The 16,595-nt window shown below is 40.3% G+C and overlaps 1 protein-coding gene across 1 annotated transcript in view; it reads left to right on the top strand.

Moving 5' to 3' along the window:
* The window catches only part of IPO7 (importin 7), a 49,264-nt gene that overhangs the window by 17,099 nt on the left and 15,570 nt on the right, over window positions 1–16,595 (top strand). The window contains exons 4-12 of the mRNA XM_065402980.1: window positions 351–509; window positions 3,393–3,549; window positions 4,507–4,596; window positions 5,078–5,172; window positions 5,275–5,359; window positions 11,293–11,427; window positions 12,291–12,390; window positions 15,249–15,325; window positions 15,795–15,911. Coding sequence (XP_065259052.1) covers window positions 351–509; window positions 3,393–3,549; window positions 4,507–4,596; window positions 5,078–5,172; window positions 5,275–5,359; window positions 11,293–11,427; window positions 12,291–12,390; window positions 15,249–15,325; window positions 15,795–15,911 — 1,015 coding nt within the window. The remainder of the gene's footprint in view (window positions 1–350; window positions 510–3,392; window positions 3,550–4,506; window positions 4,597–5,077; window positions 5,173–5,274; window positions 5,360–11,292; window positions 11,428–12,290; window positions 12,391–15,248; window positions 15,326–15,794; window positions 15,912–16,595) is intronic.

Raw genomic sequence — 16,595 nt, 5'->3', positions numbered from 1 at the left:
TATGTATTGGAGAGCATAGAATTAATGCAGTGAGAGAACATGGCTTTTCATTCTTCATTTGTACATTGTACAACATGTAAGCGATTTATTGGTGTAACATCTTTTGTACTTGGAGAAGAATGGATTCCTAAATTATTATAACCCTTTTACAAAATTTCAGAAGATAGTAAATGCCAAGCAGAAGAAAAGTAGAAGATCAGATTAGACTCCTCTGTGTGTAAACAAGACTTCCGAACGCATGTTGAGTTTTATGTGTTCAGCCAAAAATGAGCTATTTCATCATCACAAAAAAACCTCTTAAAATAATGAAGGTAGTTATTTGTTTAACCATGTGTGTGTTTGACTTCCAGAGTACAGCTTACTACTTGCATTCACCATATTATCAAGCATGATTACCCCAACCGCTGGACTGCAGTTGTGGAGAAAATTGGTTTTTATCTTCAGTCTGATAACAGTGCTTGCTGGCTTGGAATTCTCCTTTGTCTTTATCAACTCGTGAAAAACTATGAGTGAGTTTTCCCCAAACAAAAAACATAGAAAGTCTATCCGTTTGTAGCAATATATTTTCTGTAAGTTATATATATATATACTGCTGAATATGAGCTGGAGGTTAATGTATAAAATATTGAATTGCATGTTGCACTGAACACTGATATTGGAGGTAATTAATATAAACCTCTGAATTCAATAACAAGTCTTGATAATATTTCACCATCTGGAGAAAGTAGCTCATGTTGTCTTTCCTAACTAGTTCCATAAACACACTACATAACAATCTTTCTTCATATTAAAACTTTGAGATTTGAGATCAGAATACTAGGGTTTCTTTAAAGCAGTCGCTTTCTGAGAGTTGAAGATGGGCATGGTAGTACAAGTCTCTTAGTGATAGGGAAAAGTGTGTCCAGGGGACAAAAGCCTGGCTTTGTCAAAAACAGGGTGAGAAATAACGTTTATTAGACATCTAGACAATTTGTAATCTAGATATTGTGTTGCATGTAAAAAATACATAAAGGTTGCAAAGTCCAAAAATTCAAAAGTTATGAAATGCCAGAATTAAGGTTGTCTGTGCAATCTTAGTTTGGGCCCCTTGTGCATATGCATTGTCCATTCTCTCATAGGAAGTCTGTAGCTGTAGCAGAGCCACAGATAAAATCCTCTTCTCTAGCTCCCAATCTAGTGCCTTAAATGCTTAATTTGTTTGTGAACATCTGATGTTTGTCTATAAACAAACATATATCTAAGCCTAAATTCAGTCCATGCAATTACATGTGTTAACTTTGAAAATCTGTCCCTCACTGTGTAGTGTTATGGCTTAAGCCACATTGTTGCAGCCTGTGGGTCGATCAGCTTTAACTTAATCTAAAAATATTAACAAACTTTAGACCTGTTTAAGAGCTGAATTGACTTTTCAGATGGAAAGTAAATCACTTGGGCCCTTCAGCATTGTTGCTTCAAAGCCAGCCAGTATTTCAACTGGCCGGCCTTTACATAGGTCAGATTGTTTTCTCTCATCTTTCCTGTTCTGTTGTTACCATGTTCTTTATCATTGTGTCTTCAAGCAAGTTGGTAGTGGACTTCCCTTGAGGAACATTTTTACGTTCTCCATTTTTTCTTAAGCTTTGTTTCTGATTAAGTTAATCTGTAGGAACCATATTTATGATTTTTGGGTTGGACTCTTGCTGTTTAAATTGTTATACAATTTTTATCAAACATACATTTAATATCAGATTATGTAGGTTTTCATTGTTTGTTTTTGTGAACTGGCACTATTAGAAGGTTAATTTGTGTATTTAAGTTGAACTGTATAAAGTCCAAAAATGTGGTGGCATAAGAATGAGGATACTTTAGTGTTAATTGTTTAAGTAAAGCTGTGAATTCTGAAGTACTGTAGTGTAAAACTTTATTCTTAAATCCTTAGTTTAGAACATCACCGGCAGTATCAGATAATACTCTAATCTGACAATTGTTCAGTTAATAGGATCTTTTCTTTATTATAACTAGAACTGGGTGAAAAATGGTAATAACATTTTGTGGATATAGAACGTGAACAAACTCCGACAGTGCTGCCTAATGGTGAGGTGGCGATATGGCAGGTCATCTCCCCATTGCAAATACGGTCCTGTCTTTCAGCAGCTCCCCGCCCCCGCCCCCGGCCTGGTTTCTGGTCCTTCCCTTTTGCATGGGGGACTTTGGGGTCAGGGTCTTCTTCTGAGATGAAGGCTCCTGTTGTTGTCTTGGAGTGGGTTGGGGAGCTCAGGCCCACCCTCTCCAGCAGGCTCTGGTCCAGGCCCAATAGTAGGCAGTGATGCTTTGCATCATGGGGTGCTAAGTAGCTGCCCCCTGGACCACTTCCTACCAAGCCTCCTTTTCCCCACAGAGTAAATCAAAGAATTTCAAATAAAATCACTGACCTACACAGTCAGTCACTTGCCTTTCCTTTGTACGTGTGCTCAGGCAACGAGCTCCTGGGCAGCACTGCCCCCAGAGTTCAGAGCCACCAGTCTGCTCCCTTTTGACTGCCTCCCTCTGAGCTGCTCTGCTGCCCTGACAGCAACTTGTTCTGGTGTCACAGGTGTGGTTGGGTGAAGCTGCCTGGACCCAGAACTGCTCCTTAACCCCTTGCTCTCTAATGTGGTGTTTGTATACCCCATCACAGTGGAGAATTTTGATATTTTGAATTTTGGTTTTGTTCCAATTTGGAACAAAAAGTAAAAATATTTTAAATTCTCCATGAAAGGGAATAGAGCCCTGGTTCCAGGTAAGTCTTCCTGGCAGGCTGCTCTAGATCCATAGACCGTGGAAGCACCAGGCTATCAAGGAGCTTCAAACCTGGAAGCCCAGGCTCTCCAACAACCCAGTGGAGTTGAGTAGGCGAGATGATAGGAAATGACTTCCTCCATTGTCTTGGTTCTATCAGAATCAAACAGCGTCCACGGAATGTTTCAATTTTGGCAAATTCCGGTGAAAAAGTGTCTTGTTGGATATTTTCTGACCAGCTCTACTTGTCACTTTCTTGGCTATAAAATTATGGGTTTTGCTCACTGTTTTCTTGCTACTGTGACCTTGATTTACCATAGAAAATTGTGTGGCATATATGTGATGTGGCATTCAAAGTGAGTGAATCAGCAGGAGAACATTACGGTAATGTTGAACGATAGTAAAGTAATGGAAGCTAAGTTGTTTTCTAACTTCATTCAGGTTTGGCTCTGTGCTGGTATAGCACTTTCTATATGACCCCATGAGTGCCATAGTAAGATATAACTCCGTTTTTAAAATAATCTATCCTTAGAAGCCACAGTGGCCTATGTGCCTCTCTTCTGTGCATGCACAACTTTTCAGATCAATAAAGTTAGTTGTAAAATCTTTGTAAAGCATTTTATTCTTGCCTAAAGGTACAAGAAACCAGAGGAGCGGAGTCCCTTGATAGCAGCAATGCAGCACTTCCTTCCTGTTCTGAAAGATCGTTTCATTCAGCTTCTGTCTGATCCATCTGATCAGTCTGTCCTCATCCAGAAACAGATCTTCAAAATCTTCTATGCTCTTGTTCAGGTGGAAGCAAATTTTTCTGTATTCTTGAGCAAAGGTTTAATATGAAGGTTTAAAATAAAATAAAAAATATATGGAGATATATCTATCTCATAGAACTGGAAGGGTCATCGAATCCAGTCCCCTGCCTTCGCTAGCAGGACCAAGTACTGTCCCTGACAGTTTTTTGTTGTTTTTTTTAACTCCCTCCCCCCCCAATGTATTACACTCTAAGTACTAATGTACTTGAAACAACATTACCAGTTGGATTTCATTTGAGTCATTTTTCACCAATGCTCAACTATGGTGTGAGTAACAAGCTTTTGGTATGATTGTGTACCATAACCCCAATAATACAGATTTATTTTAGTTTAAAAGTGGGTTAAAATTGTTTTGAGTGTACTATCTTTGAACTCTCTGGAACCTGCCAGTGCTACCCCTGAGTAAGCCAGAGTGGTTATGAGAGAACAAGAGCCATTTTCTAACACTAGAAACAACCATTTATCATACTTTTGTAGACTGTTACTATATTGAGCTTATTTAACAAGAAGGAAACTGGACTAACATGCTGTTCAGAACATATATTCTAATATTAGAGAGGTTGGGTGGTCTTGCAATGAAATTTAAAACCAGATTTACCAATCCCTCTATCATACTTTAAGTGAAGAAAAGAATTGTCTCTGATTCAGAAAGAGATAATAACTTAGATATTGTGAAATCATCTTTTAGCAAAATTCTAAGTAAGGCAGAATTGAAAGGAAGCAGAATGATTTGAGGATGTAGAATAGGCTGCAAAAGATCGCTGTCTAACACCATCCAATATCACGCTTACTACTTTGCTCACCGCTCATAGTATCCAAGTGTATAGCAGATGTTCAGTAAGATTTTGATAGATGAGCATTCAAACATATATAATTCAAGCAATTGATCAGGTTGTTTTAAATGACTTTATACTGAACCTATTTTATGCTTTTTAAATAGTATACGTTACCTCTGGAGCTGATAAATCAGCAAAACCTGACCGAATGGATAGAAATTCTAAAAACGGTTGTGGACAGAGATGTACCTGCTGTAAGTACTTTTTTTATGTGTGTATTTCTCTTTGGGCTTGCAAATTGGCTTCTGAATTCAATTGCCTGTATTTAAAAGTTGGTTAAAAATGTTAACAGTATTGCTTTCTTTATTCTTTCTACAAGACGTCTTCTAAATGTGTGGCAGGACAAATAAGATTTTGTAAGGTTAATATGGTGGTTTAAACAGAGACTAAATGGAGGAAGTTTAAAATATTACCTGTTCTTTATAGACAAAACAGCAACTTGCAAATTGTATTGTAACTCATGTTGGCTTTTTACAAAGGAAAGTTGTATTTGAACATTTATACTTTACCTTTTTATTGTGGGCTTTCTTTTTTTAACTCTCATATTTTTATATCTGATATTTCTGTAGATCTGGAAGAGTGCTTACACAGCTAATAGTGCAAAAAGAAAAGCAAATTTTTTTTTTAATTTGACATTTCAGCAATATTCAACAAATTTAATCTTTCTTCCTAAAGGAAACTCTTCAAGTTGATGAAGATGATAGACCAGAATTGCCTTGGTGGAAATCCAAGAAATGGGCTTTGCACATCTTGGCTAGACTTTTTGAGAGGTAGCTATTCTTCCCATGCCGTCAAATTGAAAAAACCTAACTTCTAATATGAAATTCAGCAAAATATTTCTGCATACTTGAATTTTTCACTTTTAATTCTAGGTATGGAAGCCCTGGTAATGTTTCCAAGGAGTACAATGAATTTGCTGAAGTGTTCCTAAAGGCATTTGCTGTTGGTGTCCAACAGGTAAGAAATGCTTGAACCTGGGGTATTAGAGTAAATGTGACATTTAACAATAATTTCTTCCTTCTCTCATCTTTTTTGAAGGATATGGCTCCTTTCAAAATATTTTGCATTAACCTGATGCTATCAGGGAGTATGCAGGAAATACTTACTTAGTTATCAACTGAAACAATCCAGTGTTCACTTCTTAAGAAATATTGTATGTTGCTTATGTAATCTGTTGAAGTACACTATGGGTATGTCTATACCGCAGTTAGGCCCGTGACAGTGACTTGGGCTTAGGTTAAAGGGATGTTTAATTGCAGTGAAGAAGTTCAGGCTCAGGCTGCAGCCCAAGCTCTGGGACCCTCCCAACTGACAGGGTCCTAGAGCCTGGGCTCCCAGGACTGAGCAGGGGCACTGGATTTATGGCTTATTACAACAATCTGTAACCCATTAACACCCTCTGCAGAGATGTTAACGGTCCACAACCTTCAATGGTCCCATACCGTATGTGTTAACTATTTATGCTAAACAGGCTGTTGCACCTTGCATTTTGCTGTGATGCAGCAAGTACCTTTCTCAGAACTGAAAAAGAGCTCTGCGTGGCTCAAAATGTGTCCCACATCAACAAAGGTTGGTCCTATAAAAGATATTACCTCACCCACCTTGTCTCTCAATATTCAGTGCAGTTTAGAAAGGCAAGCTTTAATTCTCTCCCTGAAGTGGATTTGGCAGTAACTCCTTGTAGAGGTGCTAATGTGCTATCTGAAGGTGAATAGGACCTAAGGAGCCAAGTACCAAGATTGTCCACCCTAAGGAGGAGTTATGAAGCCTGGATGGCTTCCTCCCCCCCACCCCCACCCCGAAATAATTTTAGTCTGGGCAAATGATTGCATGGAAAAATGTCTTCAAAAGTTACAAATTGATACTGCTTGATAGAGAAGATTTTTCAGGTATACTTCTTAGACTTGCCTCTTAGACAGTTTGTTCTCTGTCTGTTATTGTGTTATCCAGGAGACAGCTGTGGTTCAGGTCTTTAAAGGAAAATTCTTGAGGGGCAGGATTTTTGAACACATAGAAACTTCTCCTGTCTCAACTACATGAAGTTACATAGAAACAGGGAGTTATTTTGATCAGATTCTCAGGAAGGACACAAATTTTGGAAGATGGTGCGTGTGTGTGTATATATACATAAAAATAGGAAAGTCCAGAATATACTATTCCAACAGATCGTTTGCAGACATCAAACCCAATACGTGACACGGAGCCCACGTTATTCAAAACTCTGACTTTTTGCACAGCAGTGGAGGTCAGCCTAAGGCATGTGCGCAAGGGAATTGATCCCTCAACTACACGTTGGAAAAAATTCTTAAAACATTTATTTAATCGCAAAATCAAGAGACCCTCTGAAACACAAGAAAATAAAAAGAAATTTCTGATGCTTGAGGACAGGCTCAAGAGTTCCACTGACACTCTGTCGTGCACTCTCTGATTTTATCAAAGAGAAATGGGAAGTAAATATGCACCATGGGATTACAAATTGTTCAAGTGCAGATTTGGCACAAACTCACTGAAGGTGTTCTTGGTGACTGTAGGCCTGCTCCTCCTCCTTCCCTCAAGAGCCGTCTCCTGTATTTCTGTTTGGGTTACAAAACATCACTGATTGCCAATATGAGGCTCCCTTGATCACATCTCCGTGAGTTTTCAGAAGGGTCCTAATTACTGCTTGAAAGGAGTGGAGTACATGTCTGCTCCTCCCTTCACTATCTCCTGATGGGTTTTCCAGAAGAAAGAAGGCATCTCACAAAACAAATGATAAATGGGAAGAATTGTATAGCTCCAGCACCAAGGATCCATTATCTGGATGTGATCATAGACCCAGGATTTTATTTGAATAGTAATCTGAAGGTTATCAACCACTGAATTTTTGGACACCTCATGTCACTTTGACTGCTTGGTGAAGCTATTGGTTGTACTAGTTTCATACGGAAATGAAGTTTCTGCACTCTTTCTTCTTCTAAACAGCTTAAACAACACAGTGAATGTACAGCAAGTGGTAAGAGGTCATTGTACCACTAGGGTGGTGGGCAACAAAATATAGCTTCTTTCAGAAAATGCTGAACTGGGAAGAATTGAAACAGATCACTTACCTTGGGAGTACACTCCAGAACCCAGATAGCACAGGACAAGTGGTCTAATGAGTTTTATCAGCTGGCTGATGCTGAGACCAATTTAGCTTTGGAAAGTATGATAGGTAATGTCAAAAGCAAACAGGTTTTTAATAATGGCATTGGTGTCATTTGAGCTGTCGAGGTGGAACAGTCTGTATTCAAACGGGCAGAGCAGAACAAAACTTTTATCCCACCACACTTGGTATCAAGGAACAAATGAACACCAGAACCAACTGATTATGTTATGCTGAAATAGAGTGGGGAAGTGGAGCTCCTGTAACTAGGAAATTCAGGAACTTGGTTATAGATGTTGACATCCAAGAAAAAGAAGACTAATAATCTTTTTCAGAAGTAGCTCTGGATGAACTTTCTTAAACCTGGCCAAAAAAGCTATATATACACATTATGCCCATTCCCACTTCTAACAAAAATAATGTAGAAGATTTGGAGGGACAAAATCAATTACTTGGAATTATCTTCACTGTCTGAGACACCTGTGAATCTTGGACTTCACAAAAACAGATTGCTCCGCTGATTAATTAGGGGTGAGTCCTATGATAATACTCAAATAAGCATAGTCTTACTGTTAGGAGGGTGAGGAAAGAAGTGATCAAGAGTATTCGCACCGTATTCTGGCTGCTAGAAAATCCTTCACGGTTTATTGTATTTTATTGTTCAAATTCAAACATTGAGGGAATAACAAAGGAAGTACTATAAAGATGTGAAACTAAATCATATCCAAGAATTGTACTGGATGGCCTTTCCCTCAACTTAAAAAAAAAACAAAAAACCTCTTGGAGTCCAGGTTTTAGCTATTGCTCATTTGATAAGAGCAGCCAGGGAGAGCTGATTTCTTATCCAGATGTACCAGCTTCAAGGAATCCTCAGAGATACACTTATCCAACACAGAACTTAAACTGATTTAACAAGAAATCATCTTATATTCTAATCACTGCAGCCAAATCTCTTTATGCATATATGTGCCCATGCATAGCACACAGTATAAATATGATGGAATTCCAATTTTGATTTTATACCCCTATTTCGGTTGCTGGTAATTTAAATTTAGTTTGAACAAAAAATGTGCACACTTGATCTTGGACCAAAGGTGAAGTTTTGTGGAGAGTTTGAGTAAAATATATTCAGTTGCTTCTGAGTTCTGCATGTGTGTTTGAATTATGTGGTTTATTTAAAAAACCTTTTCTCCATATACTGTGTACTCATAACTCAAATGGCTGAATTGACTTCTTATATTCCCTAGATTTAAATATCTACAAAACAAACCAAGTTAAAATCAAGTGCAAAGAAATTGTGATTCAGTAGTTTAAGTATTTAAAGTGGGGAACTTTATATGTTTAGTACTTGATAAGTTTTTTGATCAACTTAAATTTTTGAAAAAGCTGTGTACACTAAGCTCTCTGAAGTCAGGAAATGCAGAAGGTTGAAAGTTCAATTTTAACACTGGTCCCTTATGCTATGCTTTGCTTTCTATAGTATGGTCTCTTGACATCTACTCATGGTCAAATACAATATGGAATACAAACTGGAATTTCTGATACAACCTTACATGCAGGGAATAACATTACAGGATATGCACTCTTGACTTGGCTTATATCTCAACAATTTATTTACATTGTTTAGTCTTAGTTGTGCTCAAAGTCTGTAACTTGGAATATATTTTAGAATACTACAAAGGTAGAATGACTTTGACCATGGGAGCCTATTTCACATTCATAGGTTAAATATCACTAAGCATAAAAAAATATTATCTTTAACTATTGAAGTGATTTCCTCCCCCTTACCCCAAACTTGGCTTGTTTTGTAGCTTTTACATTAGGCCTTAAAAATTAAGCCAATTCTGAATGTACTGTAACTTACTGTGTGTATATATAAGGCTGTATAAGACATTCCAACTTTGTATTGTTTAATTAACAGATTATTTAGTAGAAAGACCATATTTTAAGGCATAATAACAGAGCTTAGAGAATCTGATTCTTAAATACTTCATTTCTCAGTCTTGATGCAGAAATGTTAGGTTTTTTGCATGGAATATTTTTGTAACCATCAATGTAGTCATCTTAATGACTATAACTTTTTCAACGAACCTTTCTTAAGTTGTAACAATTGAATTTCAACACTTTCAAGAAAATGATGTTGTGGACAGACCAAAGTTTCATCTATAAAACAAACTTCATCTTCTGTGAGTCTCAAGACTCAATTTCATATCCTATTTCTCTTCATTTAGCTTACTAAAGGGTAAAGAGCAATTTTGATACAAATAAGGATTGCTTTTCTGACATCCCGTGTGTGCCATTATAAACTTAGAGCATTTAAAGTCTTTGTGCTATGCCACTCTACTGTCTAAGGCAATATATAAGCCATCTATAGTGTGATGGGTAAAATCCTGCATCTCCAAGGTCTGCTAAGATAATGAATTGGCTTTCAAACACCTTAATGGATCAGAGCCCAGTCAGTTTCAGTGAAAGCTAATACATAGGCAAAAATCATGAAACAATTTTTAAAGCAGTGAGGTCCATGGTGAATATGTGGCTAGATCCCTAGTTAAACTCCTGTGACAGTCTAAGGCAACTTTGTAATCTCATATATAGATTTTTTTTTTTTTTTTAAAACTGAATTATTTCTCAAAATAATTGGATCTCAACTTCATCAATATTTCACTGCTGGTAAAGTCTCGGAGTATTGGTAGACGTGAATGACATTTTCCCAGTGGATACTTTCTTTTAATCAGTTTTCACCATTTTCAGCCTTAGCAAAGAGACAAAAGATCAAATAAGCATAGAGACTGAATTTGACCTCTCCCTTTAGTCCCACCAGTTGCTTCTTTTAGAACAATTGTGGTATTACAGGCTTGGCTGAGCTGCAGGGAAATTTTGCAGGATGTTGGTCCCCAGACTCTTCCAATCACTTGGAGATTAAATACCAATCATTAATGCAGTGGATCCAAGTTCTGGCTTGCAGTCAGCCCCTGGCTTGACAATTTAAATTGCTAGACTTATCTGGAGGAGCCCCATCCCTTTAGAAGAGTAGAGATCGGAGGCACAGGAGAAGGAAAATGGAGCCAGCCCTCCTTTACCCTCTCTGTTGCATGTTGTGTTTAAATTAAGGGTTTTATTATACCTGTATATTCTATGGGGTGACTGAGACGCCTCCATAATGCCATACTAAATTCAAACACAAAGCAGAAAACACCTGGAGGGCACCAGCCAAGGAGGCCAAGCAGTTTGGCAGGCCAAGCAGTGCAGCTGCAGGGTCTGCAAAAAGAATTGCAAGATGAAATGTCAGTGGTGCTTATTAACTTCCTTATCTGAGGGGAGAAAGGACCCATCATCCTGTGCTGTGGTGGTAGGTAGAGTTAGCGTGAGTCACTGTTACCCAAACAATTCTGAGGCCCATCTTCTCTCCTTTCCCAGGAGGCATTTGCTGATGGTGGAGTGTAGAGAACTTGCACTACTGCTGCATGAGCCATACCTGTTTGGTTAAATAGAGGACTTCAATCTCCAGGGCTGTTAGTCCACCATCTCTCATGAACACTAAAAATTACCTGAGCAAATTAACTAAACTTGTGTTGGAGAATTGGACGTGGCACAGACCAGAGGAACCCGTCACATGTTAACTTAGACTCGTCAACACCATTTTAACGTAGTAAAAATCTGTTTACATTTGCAAGACTGTGCGGGCGGTTCTGCAAATTAAATGGCTTCTTGGTTGCTGGCAAGATGCTCAGATTTCTATAAGCTATTAACGAGACTTGATTTTTCACAGGTGTTGCTGAAGGTGCTGTATCAGTACAAGGAAAAGCAGTACATGGCTCCTAGAGTTCTTCAGCAAACACTGAACTACATCAATCAAGGAGTGTCGCATGCTGTGACCTGGAAGAATCTGAAGCCCCATATTCAAGTAAAACATTTTCTGGGAATAGTCTCTAAATGACCAAATTACTATGTATAAGTCAGTTTGTTTATAAACTCTCTATCCCTACTAGAATTTAAGATGTATGAGTTTGTATTATAAATTGTTTGAGAGTTCAGGTCTGCTCTGGGGAAGCACATCTTGTTATATTAGCATAGTTGAAATATTCATTTTCTCTGAATGAAACAAAAACATTTGCAATATTTAGGCCCCAGTCCTGCAAAGACTTCTACTTGAGGCTTGTGAGTAGTCCCATTGATTTCAAGCATGTCTCTTTGCAGGATTGCAGCCCCACTAAAGGCTAAAACCCAGATTGGTTGATGCTCCTTATCGTGGATTTGGACACCCTTTTAAAATGTAAAACATAGAATGCATTTTTATTAGTATCATAATGACTTAATACAATGGTGTGAACTGAGACATCCAAATGGAAACTAAATAAGCCCTTACAGTATAAATAGGATCCCAAAACAATCATGCGGTTTCATCATCAGCCCTTTAGTACAGTGAGCCTAGTTTAAACTATTGTATTTCTTAATGGATCAAGAATTGTACACATAATGTAACACCGCACAAATTCAGAGTTAATGTCAGCAACAAAATTTATGCCACCTTTACTAGCTCAATACTCCATTGCCCAAAGCAAACACAATAGCTTGCATTGCAGTGCAGGCTGTCATTTAATTTGAAGCAGTTGGCTTTTCTCTATTATGACAGTGTAATTTTAAAAGGTTTCCATCCAATATCTAAAATTGATGTAAGAGAAAAATTTAAATTGTTTTAAATAAAAGGAAGCAAACGATGATTGATTTAATAGGTTAAATCCCTTTTTTGTAACTCTTTCATTGCAGGGAATTATCCAAGATGTTATATTTCCATTGATGTGCTATACAGATGCTGATGAGGAGTTGTGGCAAGAAGACCCATATGAATACATACGTATGAAATTTGGTGAGAATTTTAATATTTACATACACATTAAAAAAATATAATGCCAGCCGAAGCCAGTATTTTTAAAAGTGCATTGTGAAAATAGAGATAACTAGATTTATCATTTTAAGTGCAGTGCATTTTTCTTAAGTGAGGTAATAGATCAGTGCTTGTCAACATGGCTACAGATACCTTAAATTCAGCTATCTTGGTTCTCAGTGTAGGTGAACAAGGGGGGGGGGGGTGTGAACACAAGATGTTTATATGGCAGTGCAATAACTTTTTCATAGCTATAAAAGAGCTAAGTTTTAAAATTGCTGTTTTTGTTTAAAAATGCAGTTAAATTTAATTGTTAAAAGCAGGGATAGGCAACCTTTCAGATGTGGTGCGCCGAGTCTTCATATATTCACTTTAATTTAAGGTTTCGCGTGCCGGTAATACATGTTAACATTTTTTAGAAGGTCTCTCTCTATAAGTCTATATTATATAACTAAACTATTGTTGTATGTAAAGTAAACAAGGTTTTCAAAATGTTTAAGAAGCTTCCTTTAAAATTAAATTAAAATGCTGATCTTATGCCGCCAGCTTGCTCAGCCCACTTCCAGCCTGGGGTTCTGTTCACCTAGGCCTGCAGCAGGCTGAGCAGGGCGACTCGAGGTCAGGGCAGAGGGCTGGGTGTTGGGGGGAGGTGCAGGGCAGAAGGCTGGGTGTTGGGGGGAGGTGCAGGGCAGAAGGCTGGGTGTTGGGGGGAGGTGCAGGGCAGAAGGCTGGGTGTTGGGGGGAGGTGCAGGGCAGAAGGCTGGGGGTGTGTGGAGGTGCAGGGCACAAGGCTGGGTGTGGGGGGGGTGTGGAGGTGCAGGGCACAAGGCTGGGTGTGGGGGGGGGTGTGGAGGTGCAGGGCACAAGGCTGGGTGTGGGGGGGGGTTCAGGGCAGAGGGCTGGGAGGGTGTGGAGGTGCAGGGCAGAGGGCTGGGGGGAGGTGCAGGGCAGAAGGCTGGGGGTGTGTGTGGGGAGGATCAGGGCAGAGGGCTGGGGGGGGTGTGGAGGTGCAGGGCACAAGGCTGGGTGTGGGGGTGTGTGTGGAGGTGCAGGGCACAAGGCTGGGTGTGGGGGGGGGTTCAGGGCAGAGGGCTGGGGGGGGCTGGGGGGAGGTGCAGGGCAGAGGGCTGGGGGGAGGTGCAGGGCAGAGGGCTGGGGGGAGGTGCAGGGCAGAGGGCTGGGGGGTGTGTGAGGTGCAGGGCAGAGGGCTGGGGGGAGGTGCAGGGCAGAAGGCTGGGGGTGTGTGTGGGGAGGATCAGGGCAGAGGGCTGGGGGGTGTGTGGAGGTGCAGGGCACAAGGCTGGGTGTGGGGGTGTGTGTGGAGGTGCAGGGCACAAGGCTGGGTGTGTGGGGAGGTGCAGGGCAGAGGGCTGGGGGGGTGTGGAGGTGCAGGGCAGAGGGCTGGGGGGAGGTGCAGGGCAGAGGGCTGGGGGGAGGTGCAGGGCAGAGGGCTGGGGGGAGGTGCAGGGCAGAGGGCTGGGGGGTGTGTGAGAGGTGCAGGGCAGAGGGCTGGAGGGGGTGCAGGGCAGAAGGCTGGAGGGTGTGGGGGGGTGCAGGGCAGAGGGCTGGGGTGCTCGGCTCGTGGGGGTGCTCCCAGCCCCCTGCCCTGAGTGGCTCAAGGCAGGGGGCTGGGAGGGATATGCCCTGTTCCACCCCCTTCCCCAAGGCCCGTCCCTACCTCTCTCTGCCTCCTCTACTCGGCTTGGCTCTGCTCTGCTCCCTTGCTGGCAGGGAGAAGGGGGAGGAGGAGGAGCTGTAATGCACCACGTTGTGGGAAGAAACAGGGGGGGAGCTTGGCTGCCACAGGACCAAGCTTCTGCCTCCTGCCCCCACAGGGGAGAGCGGTGGGCAGGGGGCCGGGACACCCCCCCCCCACTGCTCTCCTCTGCGGGGGCAGGAGGCAGAAGCTTGGTCCTGCGGCAGCCACGCTTCCCTCCTCCCCCTTCTTTCCCCAGCGTGGCGCTTTCCGGCCTCTCCGCCCCTCCTCCTCCTCCTCTCAGTGGGCAGGCAGCGTGCCACTCAAAAGCGGCTCGCGTGCCGTAGGTTGCCGACCCCTGGTTAAAAGCATGTATGGCTTACGTACAGTAGCTACTTTTCAGATGCTGATCTTTACTGTGTGCCAAAATTTCTTATTACAAGGTCAAGTAATTCAACACAAGGCATAAATTCAAAATAGATGTATCCATATAGAGACTAAAATAGCCATGGAAGTTTTGGGTGTTCTGTTCATTTTTATGTTCATTTCCACTGGCTCTTCATTGTGTCTTTTGAAGTGTTCTAAAAATCTTTGTAGCCTGTTCAAGCGGGGTGTGAAAGTGAAGGAATTGGACCTTCCTGAAGGTTTTTTGGTACACTTAGGACTTTAGGCTGCTTAGGATCCTGATGGGATATTCTTTGCCTGAAGGGGCTAAACCCCCAAAATGCAAACCATATGACTATTGACAAGGGTTCTAAAAGCCTCTGAAGAAGGTTGAACAAGAAGAGAATTAAAGATGTAGTTTGTTTTCAACTCTCCCAGTTTAGTTAGTGTGATAGATCTTGTGCAGATATAAAAGAAGGTCCTGGCCCCGGGGATCTTATAATCACAGAAATTTGACATAATGCTGACAAAGGGTGGAATGTTTCTGTGCCAGAAAACTCAAGACATGTCTCGTCTTGTCATTTCATAGTTTAATTTTCTTATATGAGAGCTGCCTTGAAATGCTTGTAATATCAAGGCACAGCTGGGTGACGTATGTCTGAATACTGTTGCTCTTATTTTACATTAGATCTAATTTATTTTAACATTGTAAACTGTATTAAAGGACAAAAATTTATAGCCTGTTAAATTTATTTAATAGATGTGTTTGAAGACTTCATTTCTCCTACAACTGCTGCTCAGACATTGTTGTTTACAGCATGCAGTAAAAGAAAAGAGGTAAGCTATTTAAGGATTAGCTTTGGACTAAACAAACCAAATAGTCTTATTTGATATTTTCTGTGCAACTTGCTGAGATATTTGAAACAAAAGATAAGAATCTATTATTAAGGTGGTTGTAAATCTTCCTGCTTAATACATAGGAACCATAATGTTCACTATAATTCCATTGTTTTCTAGAAGTGTTTTGTGGTTTTTTTTTTTTTTTTTTTTTTTTTTTTTTTTTTTTTGTACTCATCTGCTGGTATGAGTTTACTCCTTGAGGCTGGATAGCCATATTTGCTAATGCACCAGGAGTTATAAATCAGCATTGGTGTTTTAGCGATGGCATGAAGCAATGCCTAAACCCAGTCTTTTGAAGAAAAAATGAAATATATTTTAACAATTTGAGCATTTTAGAGAACTGACAATGGTACTTTAGAAGACTGGCTAAAGTATTTTTACTAACACAAAGCCCTTATCAAACTAGGTCCTGCAAAAGACCATGGGCTTTTGTTATCAGATCCTCACAGAGCCAAATGCTGATCCTCGTAAGAAAGATGGTGCTCTACATATGATTGGTTCTTTGGCTGAAATTCTCCTAAAAGTAAGTGTACTGATTTCTAGTGGGTCTTCTGGTTCTGTTTCCTTCTCCTTTTCTACCCATCCCCTCCACACCCAACCCAGTATTTAGAATAACCGAGATTAGCTCCCTGAATTTGAAAGTTTTGGTTTAGATCTCATGGTACAACTCTTCTATGGTGGAGCTTAATTATTTGGCTCTTGAACAGTTGCAGACTTCATTATACAAATCTTGCTCTTCCATCTCTTGCAAGAAGCTAGACTTCAGAAACATGCACATATAGTTCTGGTGTGTTGACAACAAAGGAATGTGGATAACTGAATGTTGACTTTCTGACAACGTTCATTATAAATTATTTCATATGACTTATTTTAGTTTCTTGGAACTGCTGTGCTGCCTTTTGATAAACAGTGAATTGCTACATAGGTTCTTCAGTTCCACTTGATAATCAAATTCCTGGTTGTTCATATCAGAAAATTTGTTTGATCAGAGAGAGCCTGCTGATTTAGGTATTTCATTTTCTTGTAGAAAACTAGTTGTGTAGCAGGTTTAGCAACCTTGTTTGCTTACGCTAGCAGAGGATGACTTGGAAGAAGCTGATTTCTCTTAAGATGGATCAGTTACAACCACATTTTGAGGTGGTTGCCCTTTCTTCCTTGTCATAAGTAGTTTGGTGTAAAATAGAGATAGAAACTACAAAATAATAAA

The sequence above is a fragment of the Emys orbicularis genome, chromosome 4, assembly GCF_028017835.1.
Source record: "Emys orbicularis isolate rEmyOrb1 chromosome 4, rEmyOrb1.hap1, whole genome shotgun sequence".
Classification (NCBI taxonomy): domain Eukaryota; kingdom Metazoa; phylum Chordata; order Testudines; family Emydidae; genus Emys; species Emys orbicularis.
Note: the sequence above shows the minus strand (reverse complement) of the source record. Positions and strands in the feature narration are given on the sequence as shown.